This window comes from Leucopleurus acutus, assembly GCF_964270905.1.
Source record: "Leucopleurus acutus genome assembly, chromosome: 9".
Classification (NCBI taxonomy): Eukaryota; Metazoa; Chordata; class Mammalia; order Artiodactyla; family Delphinidae; genus Leucopleurus; species Leucopleurus acutus.
The window spans coordinates 12,988,754-13,007,707 of NC_139144.1; the positions used below are offsets into that span (position 1 = coordinate 12,988,754).

Here is an 18,954-nt window from a genome sequence, read left to right on the forward strand (position 1 = left end):
AGTCTTTGCTACAGCTGACATTATTTTCACTTTTGTGTCTGGTAAGATTACTAAGATCTTCAAAAGGTGTTAAAAACAAAACAACTAGCATCTTGTAGAGGAAGGTGTGAAAGCTGAAATCCCAGGGAAGATAAGAATAAGAAACACGTCGTGTTATTAGCCATTTTATAATCAGTTTGTGTGTAAGGTATTCACATTCTTGCATGTTTGTCTGCAGACCTGAGCCAGAAGCCCAGCCGACAAAAACAAGACGCGCTGACCAGCTCTGTAGGAGGAAGGGGACCCCTAGCAGGTATGCGTCCCCAGCTCCACAACCCCTGCCATTAGCGTGGAGTTTCAGAGCGCCCCCCAGGCCGCTGCAGTGCCCAGAGTTCTCAGTGTTGAAACCCATAGCTGCCGTCTCTATCCGGATCTGCCTCCTGAGAGCCAGGCTTCTCTAAGAAGTTGTTCACACTCATTTTTCCACTTGCTCAGTCCCAGGGAACTGTTCCTGCACCTGGCACTCTCACCAGGCCCCAGGGATCGCCCAGAGCCACCAGAGGCCCCGTCGTGACCTCCTTCCGGGCTGGCTCGCCGTCCTCCTCCCCTGCTTCCATGGTGGCCTTTGCAGCACCAGTTCCCTCCCAGTACACACCACGCAGCCCTCACCCACCAAAGGCCCAGACCCCTGCCCACCTTTTAAATCATCCACTGATAGTTCTTTGCACAAACACCATCCCAAAGAGAGAAGGGGTCAGACTCCATGTCTAGAACCCCAAAGACCTGGATTCTGGGAGATCACCATCACATGGACCTCCGAGGCCGGCCCTCAGGGTCTCCCACGGGGATGTATAAGCTCAGTCGAGCCAGCCCTGGGCCTCACAGGCTCACCTCGGGCACAGGGTCATCTCCTAGCAAGAAGCACTTGCTGAGGGCAGTAAGAATAGGATACACGCATTTAGTGCCAGGAAGACTCGCCCAGCCAGAAAGTGTCCGTAGACTGGCTCCATGTGTGGGCATGGCCACCCCAAGTCCACACAGGGAGGACCCGTGCCCTGGGAGCTTTCTCTCCAGCAGAGGAGACAGATGCTCTGGGCCAGTGGGCTGGGGGACATGCAGGGGACCCAAACCAGACCGGGGGAACAGCAGAGGCTTCTGGAGGAAAGAGTGAGGGGGATGAGCTGGGTGAGTCCCTGCAGGGAGGGGACGGTAACCCAGGAGCGGGGACTGGACATATGAAGACCCTGCTGTAGGGGAACTGCCGAGGGGATCTCAGGATGGGCACAGTGTGGGCAGGGGGCTGAGGGCAGCGTGAGGCCCGGGTAGGTCAGCAGACCCCTGGAAGCCAACTTGCACTTGGGTTCTGTGCTGTGGGCAGTGGGACTTCGTGCGGCCGTGTGGAGATGGGGAGGGCAGAGGGGTCATGAGGGGCAGGGATGCCAAGCGGGGGAAGATGCTGGGGCAGGACCCGCAAGACCTGGGCCCAGCGGATGACAGAGGAGCCAGCGAGGCTGCTGGTTGGGAACTGGTGGGTGGGAATCCAAGAAGGCCCACAGGAAAGTAGGTACAGGGAGAGGAGGGGTAGACCAGCATGGGGGCCTGCCCTTCAGACACAGTCCTGGAACTGGGACCGTGAACCTGGCTGTGTGGATGTGGGAGTGACGGAGGGGTGAAGGGGAAGGGCAGATGCACCCAGGGAGTGCGTGGGGAGTGGGACAGCGACCTCACCCCTTCCAGGTTTGATGAAAGGATCAGATGTTATGTGATGGTGGCCACTTTGCCCTAACCCCTGCCCCTTGAGATGCCACATCCCCAAATGAGCCTGTGCTCCTCACGGGGCTTGCAGGGCCTGCAGGTGGGCCCCGAGTGCCTGCGCCGGGGTGGGCACACGGCGGTCCTGCCGACCTTGCTGCTGGGTCTGAAACCCTGCCGGCTGTGAGCCATTGGAAACAGGGGTGGGGCCTGGGAAGTCTCAGGGTAACTCCCACCCCACCCCTGCACCCCTGCGGTCAGGAGCCCTGGGCTAAGCACCCCTACCGGGCCTCACTGCTGCTGGTTCTAGGTCTATCTAAAACTCTTCTTGGGACTTCCCTGGTGGTCCAGTGGTTAGGACCCCGAGCTTCCACTGCAGGGGGCACGGGCTCTGTCCCTGGCTGGGGAACTAAGATCCCGTAAGCCACGTGGCACGGTCAAAAGAGAACTCTTCTTATTACAAATCTCTTTATTATGCAATTGGTGTGTGCTCATGGCAGGAAAATTAGAAAACACAAGTAGGCAAAATAACAAACTGATTATGATAAGTTTTGTTGAATTTCAAACTGTCTGATCCCCCAGAGAGAACAAGTAACAGTTTGTGACATGATCATCCGGGAGTTTTGGAAGCACATTGACCAGGAATTCTGTGATGGAGCTAGGCTCCTTGGGTCACATCTGTGAAATGATAGAAAAAGTATCTATTAGTCTCTGCCCTCGGTTCCTGGCACAGAGCTCCTAAATCCCTTGGAATTTCCTAAGTGATAAGAACGTGAGGAGCATCTTTTGTTCTAATATTTGGTCTTTGAACCCACTCCCTGGCACAGAGCTCCTAAATCCCTTGGAATCTACTGGGTGGAAGGAGGATCTTTTGCTCCAATTCTGTGACTAAGTGGGTTCCTGGATGGCTTCAGGATCAGGGCTGGTCACCAGAAAGATCAAGCCATGATAAGGAGCTTGGAACTTTCAGTCCAGCTGGAGATGGAGTTAATGATCGATCATGCCTGTGTGATGAAGCTGGCTATATAAAAGTCCCTAAAGATGGGGTTCAGAGAGCTCCTGGCTGGTGAACACATCCATATGATGGGGGCTCACTCCAGCTCCACGGACACAGAAGCTCCTGTGCTCAGGGCCCTTCTGGACCTTGCCCTGTCTATTTCTTCATCTAGCGGTTCACTCATATCCTTCAATATCCTTTGTAATAAGCTGGTTATCTAGTAGGTAAACTGTTTTCCTGAGTCCCGTGAGCTGTTCTAACAAAATATCAAATTGGAGAAAGGGGCTCATGGGAACCCCAACTTATGGCCAGTTGGTCAGAAGCACAGGTGACAACCTGGACTCAATGTTGGCATCTGAAGTGGAGGCGGGGCCAGGCGGGTCTGCACTAACTCTGGTCAGTGTCAGAATTGGGTTGAACTTAGGACACCCAGCTGGTGCTGGAGAATTGCTGGGTGTGGAAAACCCACACGTCTAGTGTCAGAAGTGTCACGTGAGAATAAAGAAGAACACAGGGGTGTTTTTCCAAGGCAGCACCCCAAGGCTGCTGTTCACCAGCTGTGCAAACTCCAGCAAGTCACTTGACCTCTCTGTGCCTCTCTCTCCTTCCCAGCAAGATGGGAACATGGATGTCATCCACTGACAGGAATGTCCTGGGCCTCAATGAGCTGACACGTGTAAAGTGCTTAGAACTGCTCCTGGCAGAGAGCGCTGCTCTCATTTTAAGTGCACATGCTTAAAAAAAAACATTTTATTATTGAAATTTCAAACATATCCAGAAGTGGAGAGGTGATATGCCGAACTTTCCGCCTCTGTCATCAAAGTTCTCAACTCAAGGCCCATCTTGTTTCATCTGTGTCCCACCCTTTCCTCCGCCTCGACATGATTTTGAAGCAAATCCCAGACATCATATGATTTCACCAGGAAATATTTTACTGCGTACTTCTAAATGAAAGGACTCCCTCTGCTTGCCTCTCAATCTCTCTCTCTCTCTCTCTCTCTCGCTCCACCATAACCTATGTAATGAGTGATAACTCTCAACCATGTTTCTTTTTAAATTAATTAATTAATTAATTTTTTGCTCCTTTGGCTCTTTGCTGCTGCGTGAGGGCTTTCTCTAGTTGCAGCGAGTGGGGGCTCCTCTTCGTTGCGGTGCGCGGGCTTCTCATTGTGGTGGCTTCTCTTATTGGGGAGCATGGGCTCTAGGCGCGTGGGCTTCAGTAGTTGTGGCAGGTGGGCTCAGTAGTTGTGGCTTCCGGGCTCTACAGCGCAGGCTCAGTTGTTGTGGCGCACGGGCTTAGTTGCTCTGCGGCATGTGGGATCTTCCCAGACGAGGGCTTGAAGCCACGTGCCCTGCATTGGCAGGTGGATTCTTAATCACGGCGCCACCAGGGAAGTCCCCCCCCCCACCCTGACTTTAGTTCTCTCCATGGCACTTTGCCCTTCTCCCGTCCTCTCAGTTATCTGTGGCTGTGTGACCAAATGCCCTAAAGCTGGTTTGTCTTAAAGCAGCGGTGCTACATCATTCCTTACCATTCTGTGAGCCACTGCATGGGGGAGGAGCCGGCTGACGCCACGTGCAGGAGGATTCTGCTTACAGAATATGAGGAACGATCCAGCACCGCTGCTTTAAGACGTCAGCCGGAAGCTGGGGTCCCGAGGGCTCCTGGTTCTCTGTTCACGTGGTTCCCAGCACCCACAGTGCAGCCTGAACTTCTTTCCGTGACAGTTGCCTTCCAAGAGGGCAGAAATGGAAGCTGCGTGCCCTCGTCAGGCTGAGCCCACGCATCCCACAATGTCGCTTCTGCTGCCTTCTGTTGGTCCAAGAAAGTTCCAGGGCCGGCCCCCTATTAAAAGGAGGGGATAGACCCCACCTCTTGCCGGGGAGAGCATCAGAGGCACGATTGGAGAAGGGTGTGCACGCCGAAGGGACTGGTTCGGCCATGCCCTCTGTGCCCCGTGGCACCACCCAGCACCGTGTGCATTCTCCTTATTTGTCTGTCTGTCTTGCCTCTACAAAAATGGAATGAAGGCAGGTCCTTCTGTGCGTCTTATATCTGTACCTCCTGTACTTAGGGCAGAGCTTGGTGCGCAACACAATCTTGTTGAATCCGTGGTTGAGGGGCTGGCTCAGAAGTCAAACAGCCACTGTTTAAATCATAATTGTGCCTCTGTGTGCACTGTAAACTCGGAAAGAGTACTTTGGCTCTCGGCCTCAGTTCTTCTATCTGTAAAATGGGGGAAGTAATAGCAGTGCCAATTCCATACAACTGGGGAGAGAATAAAGATGTAATAGAACAAATAATTAACACAATACATGGCCTATACCAAGCCCTCCATAAATGTCAGTAGTTGTACTGACTAGGATCCCCCCCGCCCCACTATACCCAGATTCCATCCTTTTCCATCTGCATGCGGCCCTGACCACGGACACCCTCCTGAGCTAACCACCCACCCCCCTTTCCTCCAGTGAAGGACAGACTCTGACCTTGACCTGCCCCATATCCTGGGGCAGGCTGCTGCCTCCCTCTGTGGCCTCTCAATACCCTCCACCCCGTGGGCCACCGTCCATGACAACCTTGGGCATTGAGCCAAGCTTTCCAGCCCAGGGCTCTCCTTGAAGCCGATAAGCTGGAACTCCCCACAGTCATATCTGTGTTTTATTTCAATAACAGTAGTAAATTGGAAAATACCTAAATGACATTGGGTCTGTTCACTCAAGAATGTAATAATGTCATATTCTGCCTTAATATCAATGGAATTACCTGTGGTGGAAAGGGTAGACAGTTGTGTCAATTTGTGACGGAGTTTGGTTCAGCAAACATCCCTCTTCTCGTAATTCTTCCAGACCACTTAGCCCTTCCCCTAGGGATTACCAACCATGCTGAGTCAGGGCTGGTTGGACAAATGAACGCTAAGAGCCTTCACTTTAAGGACACATCTATCTCTTTTCCATCATTCTTAGGCCAAGTCCCCATGGTGGGAGGGAGTCAGGGATTCTTCTCTACCCCTTGGCCCAGTCTTCCCACTCCAGATCTTGCCCCAGGCCTCCAAGCCCCCCACCTCCTTCTTACACAGAGCCCATCTGTTTGTGTCCCCCCCTCCCCCAAATCCACATGTTGGAATCCTGATGCCCAAGGTGCTAGTGTTAGGAGGTGGGGCCTTCTGGAGGTGATTAGGTCATGAGGATGGGGCTCTCGTAGCTGGGATTAGTGCTCTTATAAAAGAGGCACCATGTCTCACCCCCTCTGACATATGAGGATACAGTGAAAAATCTGCATCTTGGTAGCGGGCCCTCACCAACACTGAATCTTCCAGCACCCTGATTCCACATGTCCAGACTCCAGAACTGTGAGAAATTAATGTCTGTTTTTTTCAAGTCACCCAATCTGTGGTATTCATTATAGCTGCCTGACCAGACTTAGACACCATCCAACAAGCAAAGGGAACCCACGTTTTCCTTAAAAGACAGTATAGTTTCTCAAAAATAAAACATCTCCTTTGGTCACATAACCTGGCAGGCCCATGGCAAGCCACAGTCCCTGGCATGAGCACATCTATTCCTATCAGAAACTATATCCTGCAGCTCTGACGGAGTTTTGCAGAGATCCAAGATGGGCCATGGAACCTGTCAGCAGAGTCCAGGGCTGAGCCTGGGTCGGAGGTGTGGACTCAGGGTAGTAGGTTGAATGGTGGCCCCCTGCCAAATTCATGCCCATGAGGAACCTCAGACTGTGACCACATTTGGAATAAGGGTCTTTGCAGATGTAATTAAGAATTTCATGATGAGGTCATCCTGAATTAAGGGTGGGCCTTAAATTCAATGACTGGTGCCTTTATAAGAAAAGGTGGGGGGGCACTTCCCTGGTGGTCCAGTGGTTAAGACTCTGTGCTTCCACTGCAGGGGGCACGGGTTTGAACCTGGCTGGGGAACCAAGATCCCGCATGCCATGCAGCGTGGCCAAAAAGTAAAAATAAATTAAAAATTTAAAAAAATATATATATATATAAGAAAAGGGGAAGGGACAGAGGGAAGGCAGCCATTGGGTTGGGGATGGGGCAGAGATCAGAGGGATGCAGCCGCAAGCCCAGGAATGCCAGGAGCCACTAGGAGCTAGAGGAGGTGGGAAGGATCTTCCCCTAGAGCTTTCAGAGGGAACACGGCCCTGCTAACACCTTGATCTTAGAATTCCAGGCTTCAGAACTACAAGAATAAATTTCTGTTGTTTCAAGCCCCCAGTTTGTGGTAATTTGTTACAGCAGCACAGGACCAAATACACCAGGTACTATGAACTGAATTGTGTTCCCTCAGATTCATATGTTGCGGCCCTAACCCCCAATGTGACTGTATTTGGAGAAAGGCCTTTTAGGAGTAATATGGTTAAATGACGTCACAGGGGTGTGGTCCTAATTTGATACGACTGGTGGCCTCATAAGAAGAGGAAGAGATCTCTTTCTCTCCCTCTCCACGAGCACACAAAGAGATCGTGTAGGCACACAGAGAGACGGTGGCCGCCTACAAGACAAGAGAGAAGGCCTCAGAATGAAAGCTGCCTGCCAGCACCTTCATCCTGGATTTCCAGCCTCTAGAACAATAAGAAATGTTTCTTTTGTTTTGGCTGCCCTGTCTGTGGTATTTTGTTCTGTCAGCCTGGGCAGAACCAGATAGCCCAAAGCCACAGTGATGCAGTGGGTAGCTCAGGAAGGTCCAGGGAGTGGCACTAGAGGCCAGAACTGTGGGCCAGTGGTCCTCAGGAGCTCCAGTCCGACAGCATCAGCAGGCTGACCGCACACCCTCTGGAATGTAGCTGGCAAGTAACCCGCAGGAGACGGGAATCGGTGGGGGGTTGGGCCTCAGAGCCAGGCAGAGTCCCGGCCCCACAGGCCAAGGACAGGCGCCAACAGCACTGAAGCGGACTTCAAAGACGGTGCTCCATGGGGAGGTTTTATGAAGGTCACGAGGACTGAAAAATCACCCCCAGGGGCCTTTTCTGAACTGGAAGTGGGAACAGGAAATAGCTAGATGAGATTCATCTTGGAAAGATGCGAGCTCATACATCTGGGTAAAACTAATCCAAAACACAGCATGAGAAAGCACAGTGCAGAACACAAGGGAGGACTGCCACCCTCAGGGCTGCTGAGAGGGCCCAGCCAGGAGATCACCTGTGCAGCCTCTGACTTTTTTTGGGGGGGGTGGTCTCAGCGTGGGCAGCAGGGAGCTGGGGACTTAGACATTTGGGAACCCCAAGCCAGGTTTATTGGAGATAGAGGGCTGAGGTCTCCGCTTCCCAGCTGGATGGACAGTGACCTGGTGGTCCAGGGAGGGGAGGAGAGGAGCACGCCAACCATCGATGCTGTGGCTTTGCCCACCTGTGCCCAGGCCTCCACTCAGTGGGCACTGAGGATCACCCCTCACAAAACTTCCCTGGGCCTGTGGAAATCCTCATTTTTGCAAGTTGCCCAGTATTTTAAGTATTCAGGTGCGATGGGTCATTAAAAGCTGCCTCTGGGGCTTCCCTGGTGGCGCAGTGGTTGGGAGTCCGCCTGCCGATGCAGGGGACACGGGTTCGTGCCACGGTCCGGGAAGATCCCACATGCCACGGGGCGGCTGGGCCCGTGAGCCATGGCCGCTGAGCCTGCGCGTCCGGAGCCTGTGCTCCGCAACGGGAGGGGCCACAGCGGTGAGAGGCCCGTGTACCGCAAAAAAAAAAACCAAAAAACTGCCTCTGCTGCCCCAAAAGAGAACCCAGGTGCCTGGGATGGAGACAGAGGCCATCAAGAAGAATGGAAATTGTTTCAGGGGATAGGCTGCTGCTCTCTGAGGAAAGGCAGAACCCACAGATGGGGAACATGGACTCCTTACAGAGAGCCTGGGAGCTCCCCCTTCCCAGATGGCAGGAGGAGAAACGAGCACAGGAAATGAGAGAGGGGCCGCATCCCAGGCCTCCCAGCCAGGGTGTGTGTCCTGGGCCCAGGAGGGCAGGTCGGGAGCTGGTGTGGAGGCTGAGAGGAGGCCTGGGCTGAGGCAACAGCCTGCTTCAGCCCTGTGCCGCAGGCAGGGAAGACTGAGGAGATCACAGAGCATCACAAAGAGATTCCAAAGCGTAGTGTCTGGAAATATGAGAGACATACAGGAACACTCGATGTTGTCAAGATGTCAGGTTTCCCAACCTGGTCTAGGGATTCAACACAATACCAATCTTGGAAAAGGAATTGCTGGGTGAGATTTTTGTTTTCATTTTGTTGGCTATGGTTGCTAAATTGGCTTCCAAAAAGTCCCTCCTACAATCTGCCAGTTCCCTCATGTGTGATCAATTTTGTAAACGTCGGATAATGCGATAAGTGAAGATACTCTCATTTAAGTTTGCCCTTCCCTGATTGGACGAGTCAGGGAATCTGGTATGTTTTTGAGTAGCATTTCCTCTGTAAATTGCCTACTGGTGTTCTTGCTTGTTGTCTTTTCCTTATTAATCCGTGGACAATTTCATAATTACAGGAATTAGATTTAAATTCAAAACGTGTCACACTCTTCCCCTGGTTTGCCTTTTTTTATTATTATTATTATTTTTAAATTTATTTATTTATTTTTGGCTGTGTTGGGACTTCGTTTCTGTGCGAGGGTTTTCTCTAGTTGCGGCGAGCAGGGGCCACTCTTCATCGCGGTGCGTGGGCCACTCACTGTCGCGGCCTCTCTTGTTGTGGAGCACAGGCTCCAGACGTGCAGGCTCAGTAGCTGTGGCGCACGGGCTTAGTTGCTCCGCGGCATGTGGGATCTTCCCAGACCAGGGCTCGAACCCGTGTCCCCTGCATTGGCAGGCAGATTCTCAACCACTACGCCACCAGGGAAGCCCTGGTTTGCCTTTTAATGTTTAAATACATTTTAAATTTGTATGTCTTCAAGTTTATCATTCTTTTCCTTTAGTGTCTTCAGGTTTATTGTGATACTTTAGACCATAAAAACATTCATCGACTCCCCAGTACATTTTTTTTCTTTTTTAGATTTTAATATTTGATCCATCTGGATTTTATTTTGGTGTTAAACCGTAAGGGAGGGATCCAACTTCCATTTTTCCAAATGGCCGGCCAGTCGTCCTTAACGCCATTCGATTGAGAAAGACTGAAAACCCTTTCCAGGGGTTTGAAGCGGTCGCTCCACCAGCACGCTCACTCGCGCATCTGCCCGGGCCCGCTATCCAGGGGCCCGGCGCCGCCAGGTTTCCGGGGCCCATCGGTCCAGCCCGACCCAGTCGGAGGGGGCGAATAGCAGGGGCTGGGGCGGATACTCCTCTCCTGCTGAGAACGGATCCCTCTCCTACCCGCCAAGGACCCACCACTAACATCCCCCTCCCCCCACGCGCCGAGGACGGATCCCCGGATACCCCCACCTCGATCTCCCCTCTTAGCCTCCGAGGACGACTTCCCTAACCTCCGCCTCCTCCCTTCCAGCTTCTGCCCGCACCCCTTTTACCCGACCCCCTACCCTCCACCCCAGTCTCTCCTCCCGGGTGGTCCCAAGGATGGGACGGGACTTTCCGCGAGTGTAATTTCAATAAAAGGCGTGTGCTCTGGCTGTATTTGCATAGAGGCGGGGCCTCTGGCGCTGAGAGGCCGGAATACCCAATCAGGTGGAACCCCAGGACCTCTACCTCGCTCCAAACGACCCTGGGGTCGAAATCCGCCCAGAGACTTAATTTGCATGGGGCGGGGCCTGCCTCCTTGAGTGGCCGGGCGCCACTTCCCCTTCCAGTCGGCTTCCGCCCGCTGGCTTCCGCCCGCTGGCTTCCGGCTTCTGTGCGGCTTCCGCCCGCCTTCCGCCCGCCTTCCTTCCGGCTTCTGTCCGGCTTCTCTCTGCTTTCGCCGGGCGCCACCCGCGGCCAGGGGACGAATGCTACCAAAACGGCGGCGAGCGTGGGTCGGGACCCCGGACACCGCCCCCTCCTCCGCGGCACGCTTCCCTGGGGTCACTGTCTACCTGGCTGAGCCACGCATGGGCCGCAACCGCCGGGCCTTCCTCACACGCCTGGCTCTCTCCAAGGGCTTCCGCGTCCTGGACGCCTACAGGTGCGCGGTCGTGGCGAAGCTCGCCGCCAGGCGAGGCCACCTTCCTAGGGCCGACCTTTCTGAGGGGCGCGGGGCGGGTCCGGCGCCCACGGCCTCGCCTCACCGGGGAACGTGGCACGCCCGTATAGGTATCACCATGCCGTCGCGCCCGGTGGGCCGGGGGATGCTGCTGAGTGGCGTGATGGCCTGAACACAGATGCCCGTGCTCGGAACTTTGCAGCTGACCAGCCACATTCACGTATGTTGTTTCCTTACTGCTGAGGACATTGAGATCTGAAACGACTCCCACGCAGCTGACCCCGGAGCGGAGGGGCACCTGAGGTGTTTGGATTCCAAGTTAGCCCTGGCATTTCATGGTCATATAGCCTTCCTGTCAATTTCCTCTTTTGTAAAAGGGTGTTAGCAGTTAGGGCCAGGAGTGTTTCTGTAGGACAAGGAGAGAATGTATGCCGGAGGCTTTATAAAGGGCCATGTGAGTGGAGCGGTGGTTAACAGTCCTTCCTTAGGTGGATTCATCTTGCCCTGTTAGCTAAACTGATTTCTCTCCTCAGGGCTGAGAAAGTGACTTGAGTGAGGCTCAAAGAGTAGAAGAAAACCAAACAAAAACAAAACCACTACAGAAGCAATGCTGAAAGTAAGGGAGGAGAGTTCCCATGGTTTTGAAGTTGAAAGAGCAAGTGAATCAGGGGCCAGTCCCCCTGAAGCTTAGTGAACCATTCCCAGGGGTGCAGCAGACCCACTCAGGAGAGGATGATGACCACGGCCTAGAGTGTACTGGGCACTATCTAAGCCGTTTTGCTTATTAGCTCATTTAATCTTTACAGCAACCCTGCAAAGTAGATATGTTATTATCTCTGCTCTGTGGATGAGGCAGTCAAAGTACAGAGATAGGTGATGTGCCCAAGGGCACATAGCAAGTGTGTGGCAGAGCTGAGGTTCCAACCCAAGCAGTCTGTCTCCAGCACTTCGATGAAGACCCCCTCCTGGTCCTGGCCCCTGTACCCCTGGCCTCTCCTTCCTCTGGGGTTGGGGGGAGAGGGAGACAGACAAGTTAACACAAAAAAGGGTTGGTCTTTTCATCATAGCTAGAGCCGAGAACCACGCACAGCTCTGCAGATGCTGGAGTGGTGGAGATGTTTGTCTGCCAGGAGGAGGGGCTGGGAGGTCTTTCTGAAGAATGAATAGGTGGTCATCAGGCAGAGGGGATAGTAACAGCAAAGGCCTGGAGGCATGGAGTGCAGCAGGAAGAATGGCAGGTCTGGGAAAGGGCTCTGGGCCTCACTTCCTCTTCTTCCCTCCACCCAGCTCAGAAGGGACACACGTCATGATGGAGGGGACCTCAGCAGAGGAGGCCGTCTGCCAGCAGGAGCGCAGGACGACAGCCCTTCACCCAGGATGCACCCGCCCAGTGCTCTTAGAGGTAAGCTGGTTCACGGAGAGCATGGCGGCCGGGCAGCCAGTCCCTGTGGAGTGCCGGCACTGCCTGGAGGTGAGCCGGGTGAAGGATGAGGGTGGGGCCCCAGAGAAGGCCCCAGCGCAGGCCGGCCGGAGCTCAGCTGGGACAGGTGACACCAGGTGACACGGTAGCCGTGCCTCAGTGTCTTTCACATGAGGTGGGCGGTGAGGGCTCAGCCCAGACCACCAAGGGGCCCTGGGAAGCCAGGCCGTTCCCGCTTCTCCTCTCACCATTGGTGCAAACTCTCTTGAGATCCACTTATTTTTGGCATCTTTAGGCCTTTCTTGCTTACCAAGTGGAGAGACTGTGACACCAAGTGAGGCCAGCAGGAGGCCGTCCTTGGGGTGCTGTGAGGTTCATGGCCTCCGCCCACCTCTGTGCTTCCTGGGTGAGCACAGCTGGGGGCTGCAGGTGTGGGCTCAGAGCAGGGCTGCCCGCATTCAAATCCTGACTCTGCCTGTGAGCCACGAGGCCTCGGTGTCCCCGTCTGTGAAGTGGGGGTGACAGGCACCCCAGCCCACTTTCCGGAGGGGGTTCCGGGAGGTGGGGCACATACAGCACGTGCGGTGGCAGCTGGTGCCACTGCTGCCGCTCTGGCCTCTGCAGGGCGACACCGCCTCTGCCCCATGCCTCTGGCAGTTGTGCCCTCTGAGAGTCGGCCCCGTCTGTCCCGAGAGCCCTAGGTGACCACCCAGGAGAGGCAGGGCTCCGGGGGGCTTCCTTGGCCCCTGCCTACCCTGCAGCCTCGAAGCGGCCTGTATATTGCCCTTCCCCAGGTGGCTGTGTGCGGGAAGGGGCCGCCACGCCCAGCATGGAGGCTGCCCTGTCCTGCCAGCGGCCCACACCCCTCACTCACCACCACGCCGGCCTCTCGGTGAGCCCTGGGTCCCCTGCCTCCCTGGGATGGGGCCAGGCCCTCCTCTGTCCCAGCCTTGGAGGGAGGGATGGGGTGAGGTACCCCGCCATCCCTGCCCCTCCCCAAGGGCCCCTCTCTGCAGTAGGCTCTGGAGACGCTAGCGGAGGCCGCGGGCTTCGCCGGCAGTGAGGGCCGCCAACTCTCCTTGTGCAGAGCAGCCTCAGCGCTCAAGGCCCTTCCCAGCCCGGTCACGGCCCTGAGCCAGCTGTGTGGCCTGGCCCACTTTGGAGAACGCTCGTGCAGGGTCGTCCAGGTCGGTGCTCCCCGCACTTAGCAGGGCGGGGTGGGGGGAGGCGAGGGGGCCTCAGGGCCTGGCGAGGGCAGGTGGCTTGGTGGCTCAGAGCCCAGCTGCGGCCGGCCACCCTCTTCACTCAGATTCCTCACGTGTCAATGGGGGCCACAGCACCTGCTCTAGGGGGACCGAGGGGACTCAGCCAAGGGAGCTGCCGGGAGCCCAGCAGGCTGGTAGCTGGCTCCACTTGGACCAGCTCAGACTGTCCAGGAGGGTGGAAGAGGACCCCTGAGCATGCGCACCTCTTTTTACAATGCGAAGTATTTGAGGACCCCAAATGTGAAGTTGTCCTTTTGTACACTTACCACTGAGCGAGTATATCACGATGGAAAAGATACTTCTGAATTCACTTAAGCTTTTTTTTTTTTTTGCGGTACGCGGGCCTCTCACTGTTGTGGCCTCTCCCGTTGCGGAGCACAGGTTCCGGACACGCAGGCTCAGCGGCCATGGCTCACGGGCCCAGCCGCTCCGCGGCATTGTGGGATCTTCCCGGACCGGGGCACGAACCTGCGTCCCCTGCATCGGCAGGCGGACTCTCAACCACTGCGCCACCAGGGAAGCCCCACTTAAGCTTTTAAATGAAGTCTTGTTGAATTCACCTATGTTTTAAAAGCAGTTGTTTACGTATCCCAGGGCTTGCTATTTATCTGAGAGGTGGCCCACGTTCCCCGCCCTAGGGGCTTGGAGGCTCCCTGGGCACAGTCTTCATTTCCAAGTCCCCCGGGATCCTGCTCCCACAAAGCCCCCCTGCTGGGCCTTGGGCCCCCAGCTCTCCTCTTTCCAGTCAGGCTTTGTCTTCTCCCACAGGAGCTGCTGGAACGCGGAGTGTGTGAGGAGGTGGAGAGAGTCCGGCTCTCGGAGAGGTACCAGGCCATGAAGGTACGCAGGGAAGCCCCTGGCAGGGGCACGGAGCTCCACGGTCCTCCCCCAGAGCCATAGCACATGGTTCATGCCATGTCAGGTGGAAAGTGGGGGCAGTGGGTCCCTCCCGGGGTCAGAGAAGGTCTCACTGAGGAACTGGCAGCTCAGCCGACACCCGATATACACGAGGCAGCCAGATGGAGGCGGACGAGAAGCTTGTTTTGAGCACAGGGAATTTTCTAGATCACTCGGCACCATGTGTTCTTATTTGACTATTGATGGCATATTCTCAAGTATATCACATGCTCTGGCATTTTACACAGAGCATAGTGAACAAAACAGAACCTTTTTCCGGGTGCCACGGGGACCGTTAAATCTGTGGGGCTGCTCACCCTCGCAGTGTCTCCACCTTTGTGATCTCACGTACTCATTTTCTTGGTGGCGTCCTGCCTGTGTCCACGGCGCACCTTCCCGCTGGTCCCGCCCATTTCTGGTCTGATAACGGAGCTACCAGAGCTCTTGTGGATGCCTCGGTCGGGCTCCTTAGACACCCTGGTTTTGTGGCTGGAGGTTGTCAGATCAGCGACTGGTCGGTGGGGGGGCTTCAAAAAGGGAGAGGAACCCTGTGTGAAGGACGGGGGGCGGGAGGCTCAGGGGTGTGGAGGCAACACAGGAATTAGTGCCTGGAGAAGCGCTGGGAGAGGGCACAGCCATCTGCTACCTCCCCCGGGGTACCCCTGAGTCCCAGAAGGCATCCAGGCCAGGAGAGAAGTATGTGAACAGTTAGAAGTTTACTGTTATAAACAACATGATTAGGTTATTCTCAGCATCTTTCCCATCCAGTTCATGCTCTTGGTTCAGGGGATCTAGGGAAGGATGGCCAGCACAGTCCCAAAAGGGCAGGCTACAGCTGGTCTGCAGGAAGTGGGGCTCAGGGACACGAGTGCCACCCAGCTGTTCTTCCTCCCCTGGGCCTGCTCTTGTGTTTCAGAAGTCCCTGGGGAGGGGCTCTGAGTGGCTGGCCTAGGGCAAGTGCCCACCCCTGTCCAACGAGCTATAGTCAAGGAAGAAACAGGTGAGTTGCTAGCGCCCACCCTGGGTGTGGGATACCCGTGTGAGGGCAGCTGGCCACCCCACGAGAGGTCAGCTCCAGCAGCATAGTTTGTTTCCACTCGCCTGGACATCTCTGCTGACCCGTGGCCAGGCAGTGGCAATTGTCGTGTTTGAACCTGGAACAGAGCCCCAGCCAGCCCTAACCTGTTCCTTCCAGATCCTGCTAAAACAGCCCCCTGGCTGTTAACTGCCCTTTTTGCTGCCTGTTAAGAGGCAGAGCCACAGTAATAAGTCCCAGCTGCTGTTGGGTGGGATGGTATGGTTTTCCCAGTGAATGGACGGACTGTCAGGACGCCTATTTTGGTGATGTTGGAATCATAGGCTAGAACTGTGCAAGTTCTGGGGAGAGACCCTGCTTGAGGAGGGGACCGAGGCCTGGGGAGGGAGCACGTGGGGTCTTTCCCTGCCGTCCCCTGTGAGGGTGGGCTGTGTAGGCCAGGCTCGGGGTTTGAGTCCTGCCTGTGCGCTCGCTGTGTAGCCTTGAGCACGTTGCTAAAACTTGAAGAATGTGAGTGGGGATGCCACTTGCCCGGCCAGACAAAGACTTAATGAGGCCACTTGTGTAACGCTGCAGTGGTGCTGTCCTGGGACACGCCTTGCACGGATCAGTGTCGTCACCCGCTGCTCGCTGTAAGAGCTTGCTCCTGACCAAGTGTGCTGTGCTCATCCTCAGAACAGCTCTTCACTCAGATCTTTGGGGTCGGGCTAAGGACCGCTGACCAGTGGTACCAGGAGGGGCTGCGGACGCTGGACGACCTCCGAGAGCAGCCCCAGAGACTGACCCAGCAGCAGAGAGCAGGTGAGCCCTCGGAGCGCTGGGCCCTGGGCTTCCCCAAAGCACCTGTGCCTGAAAGCCTCCCACACCATGGAGCCCTTAGCTCTGACGCATGGCATATGCTCGTGGCTGCCTGTGTGGCAGGGAATGGGGTGAGTGTGAAGACGGGCATCTTTATTTGGTGGGCTTCCTGACCCAGTGGAGTCAGGACCCGGTGCGGCCCCTTCTCAGCGATAATGGTCAGAGTAGCTGCCGTGCCGTTCAGGACCTCCTGGTTAGACTTGGGCCTGGACCAGGCATGTACCCCTTACTCCTGATTCCATAGACGGGAGGGCATGTCAGAGCAGCCCGGGCCCTGGGCACACTTGCTTGTGTGCTGCTTGGCGCCTTGGCCCACTGGCTGATGGCGTGGGAGAGGCTCAGCGGGGAGAGGCTCAGCGGGGAGAGGCTCAGTGAGGAGCCTGCTCGTGGGAGGTGGTGCCGAGCGGTGGAGAGAACGTGAACTTGAGAGTTTGTCAGGCCTGGGTTTGAGTCCCATCTCTGCCGCTTACTAGGTAGGAGACCGTGGCCCTGAGTCTTGACTTCTCTGAGCCTGAATTACGTTCTCTGTAAAGCATGGGATCCCGTGAGCTCCTTGGCGTGAGGCCAGCAGGTCGCAGGTGTTGAGCAGACTCTGTGTTCTCTCCCTGTGGCCTGGATCGGGGACCCTGCTGAAGGAGCCCCACAGCCCAGCACTCGTTGCCTCTTTGAACATCTTCCTGGGGGCTGGGGGAGGGGAGGCCAGCTGGGGGTCCTGGGAGAGTCTCCTGGCCGGTCAGCAGGACGTGAGACCACAGAGCCGTGCGTCCGGTGGAGCGTGATGGTGGCATCCGTCGGTTCCGTTCAGTGTTCTCTCCCCGCAGGAGAGGCCCGCAGCGCTTACTGAGCGCGCATCCTGCCCGGGGCCGTTTATTCCCTCACGTAAACCTCTCCTAACTGTGTGTGTGGAAGGCCCAGTGATCCCTCTGACAGGGGAGGAGGTGGACGCGGGCTAGAGCGAGGTGTTGTTAAGCGGCAGAGCCATCTTCACATCTCTTTATCACCTCCCGGCCCCGTTTTATGGATGGGAAAACCGAGGCATTGAAAGGGATAGTCTGTATCTTGATTGTGTCAGCATCAGAATTCTGGTGTGACCTACAGTAGTTCTGCAAGATGTTACCGCTGCGGGGAACTGGGCAGAGGGCACAGAGGACCTCTGTTATTTCCTTCAACTGCATGTGAGCCTACAATTGTTTCAAAATAAGCGTTTGATATTTAAGGAAGAGGAGAGGGTAGTGGGAGACAGCTAGAGAGGGCCAGGCTGGGCAGGTCAGGAGAGCCGTGCTGCCCACAGGACTCCAGCACCACCAGGACCTGAGCACCCGGATCCTGCGGTCAGATGTGGAGACCCTGCAGCAGGCGGTGGAGGCAGCCGTGGGGCAGGCCCTTCCTGGGGCCACGGTCGCGCTGACCGGCGGCTTCCGGAGGTCAGGGGGCTCCACATGCCCTCCGGCTCAGCTCCAGGCCCTTCCCAGTGAAGGCGTCTGAGGCGGGACCACTGAGGTGGGCCTTCCCTCACTGAAGGGATTCGGGAGAACACGGAGGCTGAGAGTCAGACTGGCCCCCTCAGGGCCACGACGTGGACTTCCTCATCACCCACCCCCAGGAGGGCCGGGAGGCAGGGCTGCTGCCCAGAGTGATGTGCTGCCTGAAGAAGCAGGTGAAGGGCTTCCTGCTCCCCCCGCTGACGGTCCTGCCAGGATCCTGGTTCCTGTCCCAGCCCCACATGGCGGTGCCCGGCCATGTCTGCTCTCCCCCAGGACCTTGTCCTGTACCACCAGCACCAGCGCAGCCGGCAGGCAGACGACCCCACCCACCTGCACCGGCAGAGCCACACCATGGATGCCTTCGAGGGGACTTTATGCATTTTCCACCTGCCACAACCCCAGGGGATGCTGTAGGGGCGCCCAGAGGCCCTGCCCCACCCCGACCACCTGGTGGTCACCCCCATCAGCCAGTTCCCCTCTGCGCTACTCAGCTGGACTGGCTCCAAGGTAGGGAGTGTGCTGCTGCGACCACCCTGGGGTCTGGGGTTGGTGGCCCTGCTGATGCAGTCACTCTTCCCCCAGCGTTTCGAGCGGGAGCTGCGCCGCTTCAGCTGGAAGGAGAGCCGGAAGGGCTCTGGCTGAACAGCCATGGTCTGTTTGATCCGGGGCAGGTGTGTTGCTGGGACGGGAGGCCTGGGTGGGGAAAACGGCTCTCTGCCCGGCCCACAGTCTGCTTCGGCCCCAGGGCCCTCCAGCCTGGGACCCACAGGGCCCTCAAGAAGCACCCCACCGCGGGGCTGGGCTCTGCCTGCCCTTCCAGCCTCCTCGCCACACCTGTCTCCGGGAAGCTGCCACATGGTGGAGTGGCTCCCAGGCACTCGTGCTTGCGCTCTGTTGCAGAAGACGTTTCTCCACGTGGCTTCAGAGGAAGACATCTTCAGACTCTTGGGCCTTGAGTACCTTCCCCTCCAGCCGAGAAATGCCTGATCCTATTAGCTGGCCCCCACTTCCGCTCTCTGGAAATGGAGAGTGCCATTTGAGCCAGACGCTGTGGGTGTTCTGGTCCCTGACTGTTTCCAGGTGGAAGATGCACTGCTGCCCCAAGTCCTCACCCCTCCCAAGTGGGAGCCCTGTCTGTGTGGACCACCAGCCCCCCACATACACCCAGTTCAAGCTGTCATGAAATGA

The 18,954-nt window shown here is 56.2% G+C and overlaps 1 protein-coding gene across 1 annotated transcript; it reads left to right on the forward strand.

Annotated features, from left to right (window-relative positions):
* Positions 1-10,612: 10,612 nt before the first annotated feature.
* POLM (DNA polymerase mu) lies at positions 10,613-18,753 on the forward strand (the record flags this gene model as incomplete). Its single annotated transcript, XM_082846324.1, is given in 15 exon segments — positions 10,613-10,788; positions 12,094-12,277; positions 13,021-13,066; positions 13,069-13,118; positions 13,246-13,413; positions 14,260-14,331; positions 16,105-16,225; positions 17,574-17,743; positions 17,850-17,939; positions 18,040-18,170; positions 18,172-18,203; positions 18,206-18,273; positions 18,349-18,393; positions 18,396-18,437; positions 18,667-18,753. Coding segments are annotated over 15 exon segments (1,482 nt in total).
* Positions 18,754-18,954: the final 201 nt, after the last annotated feature.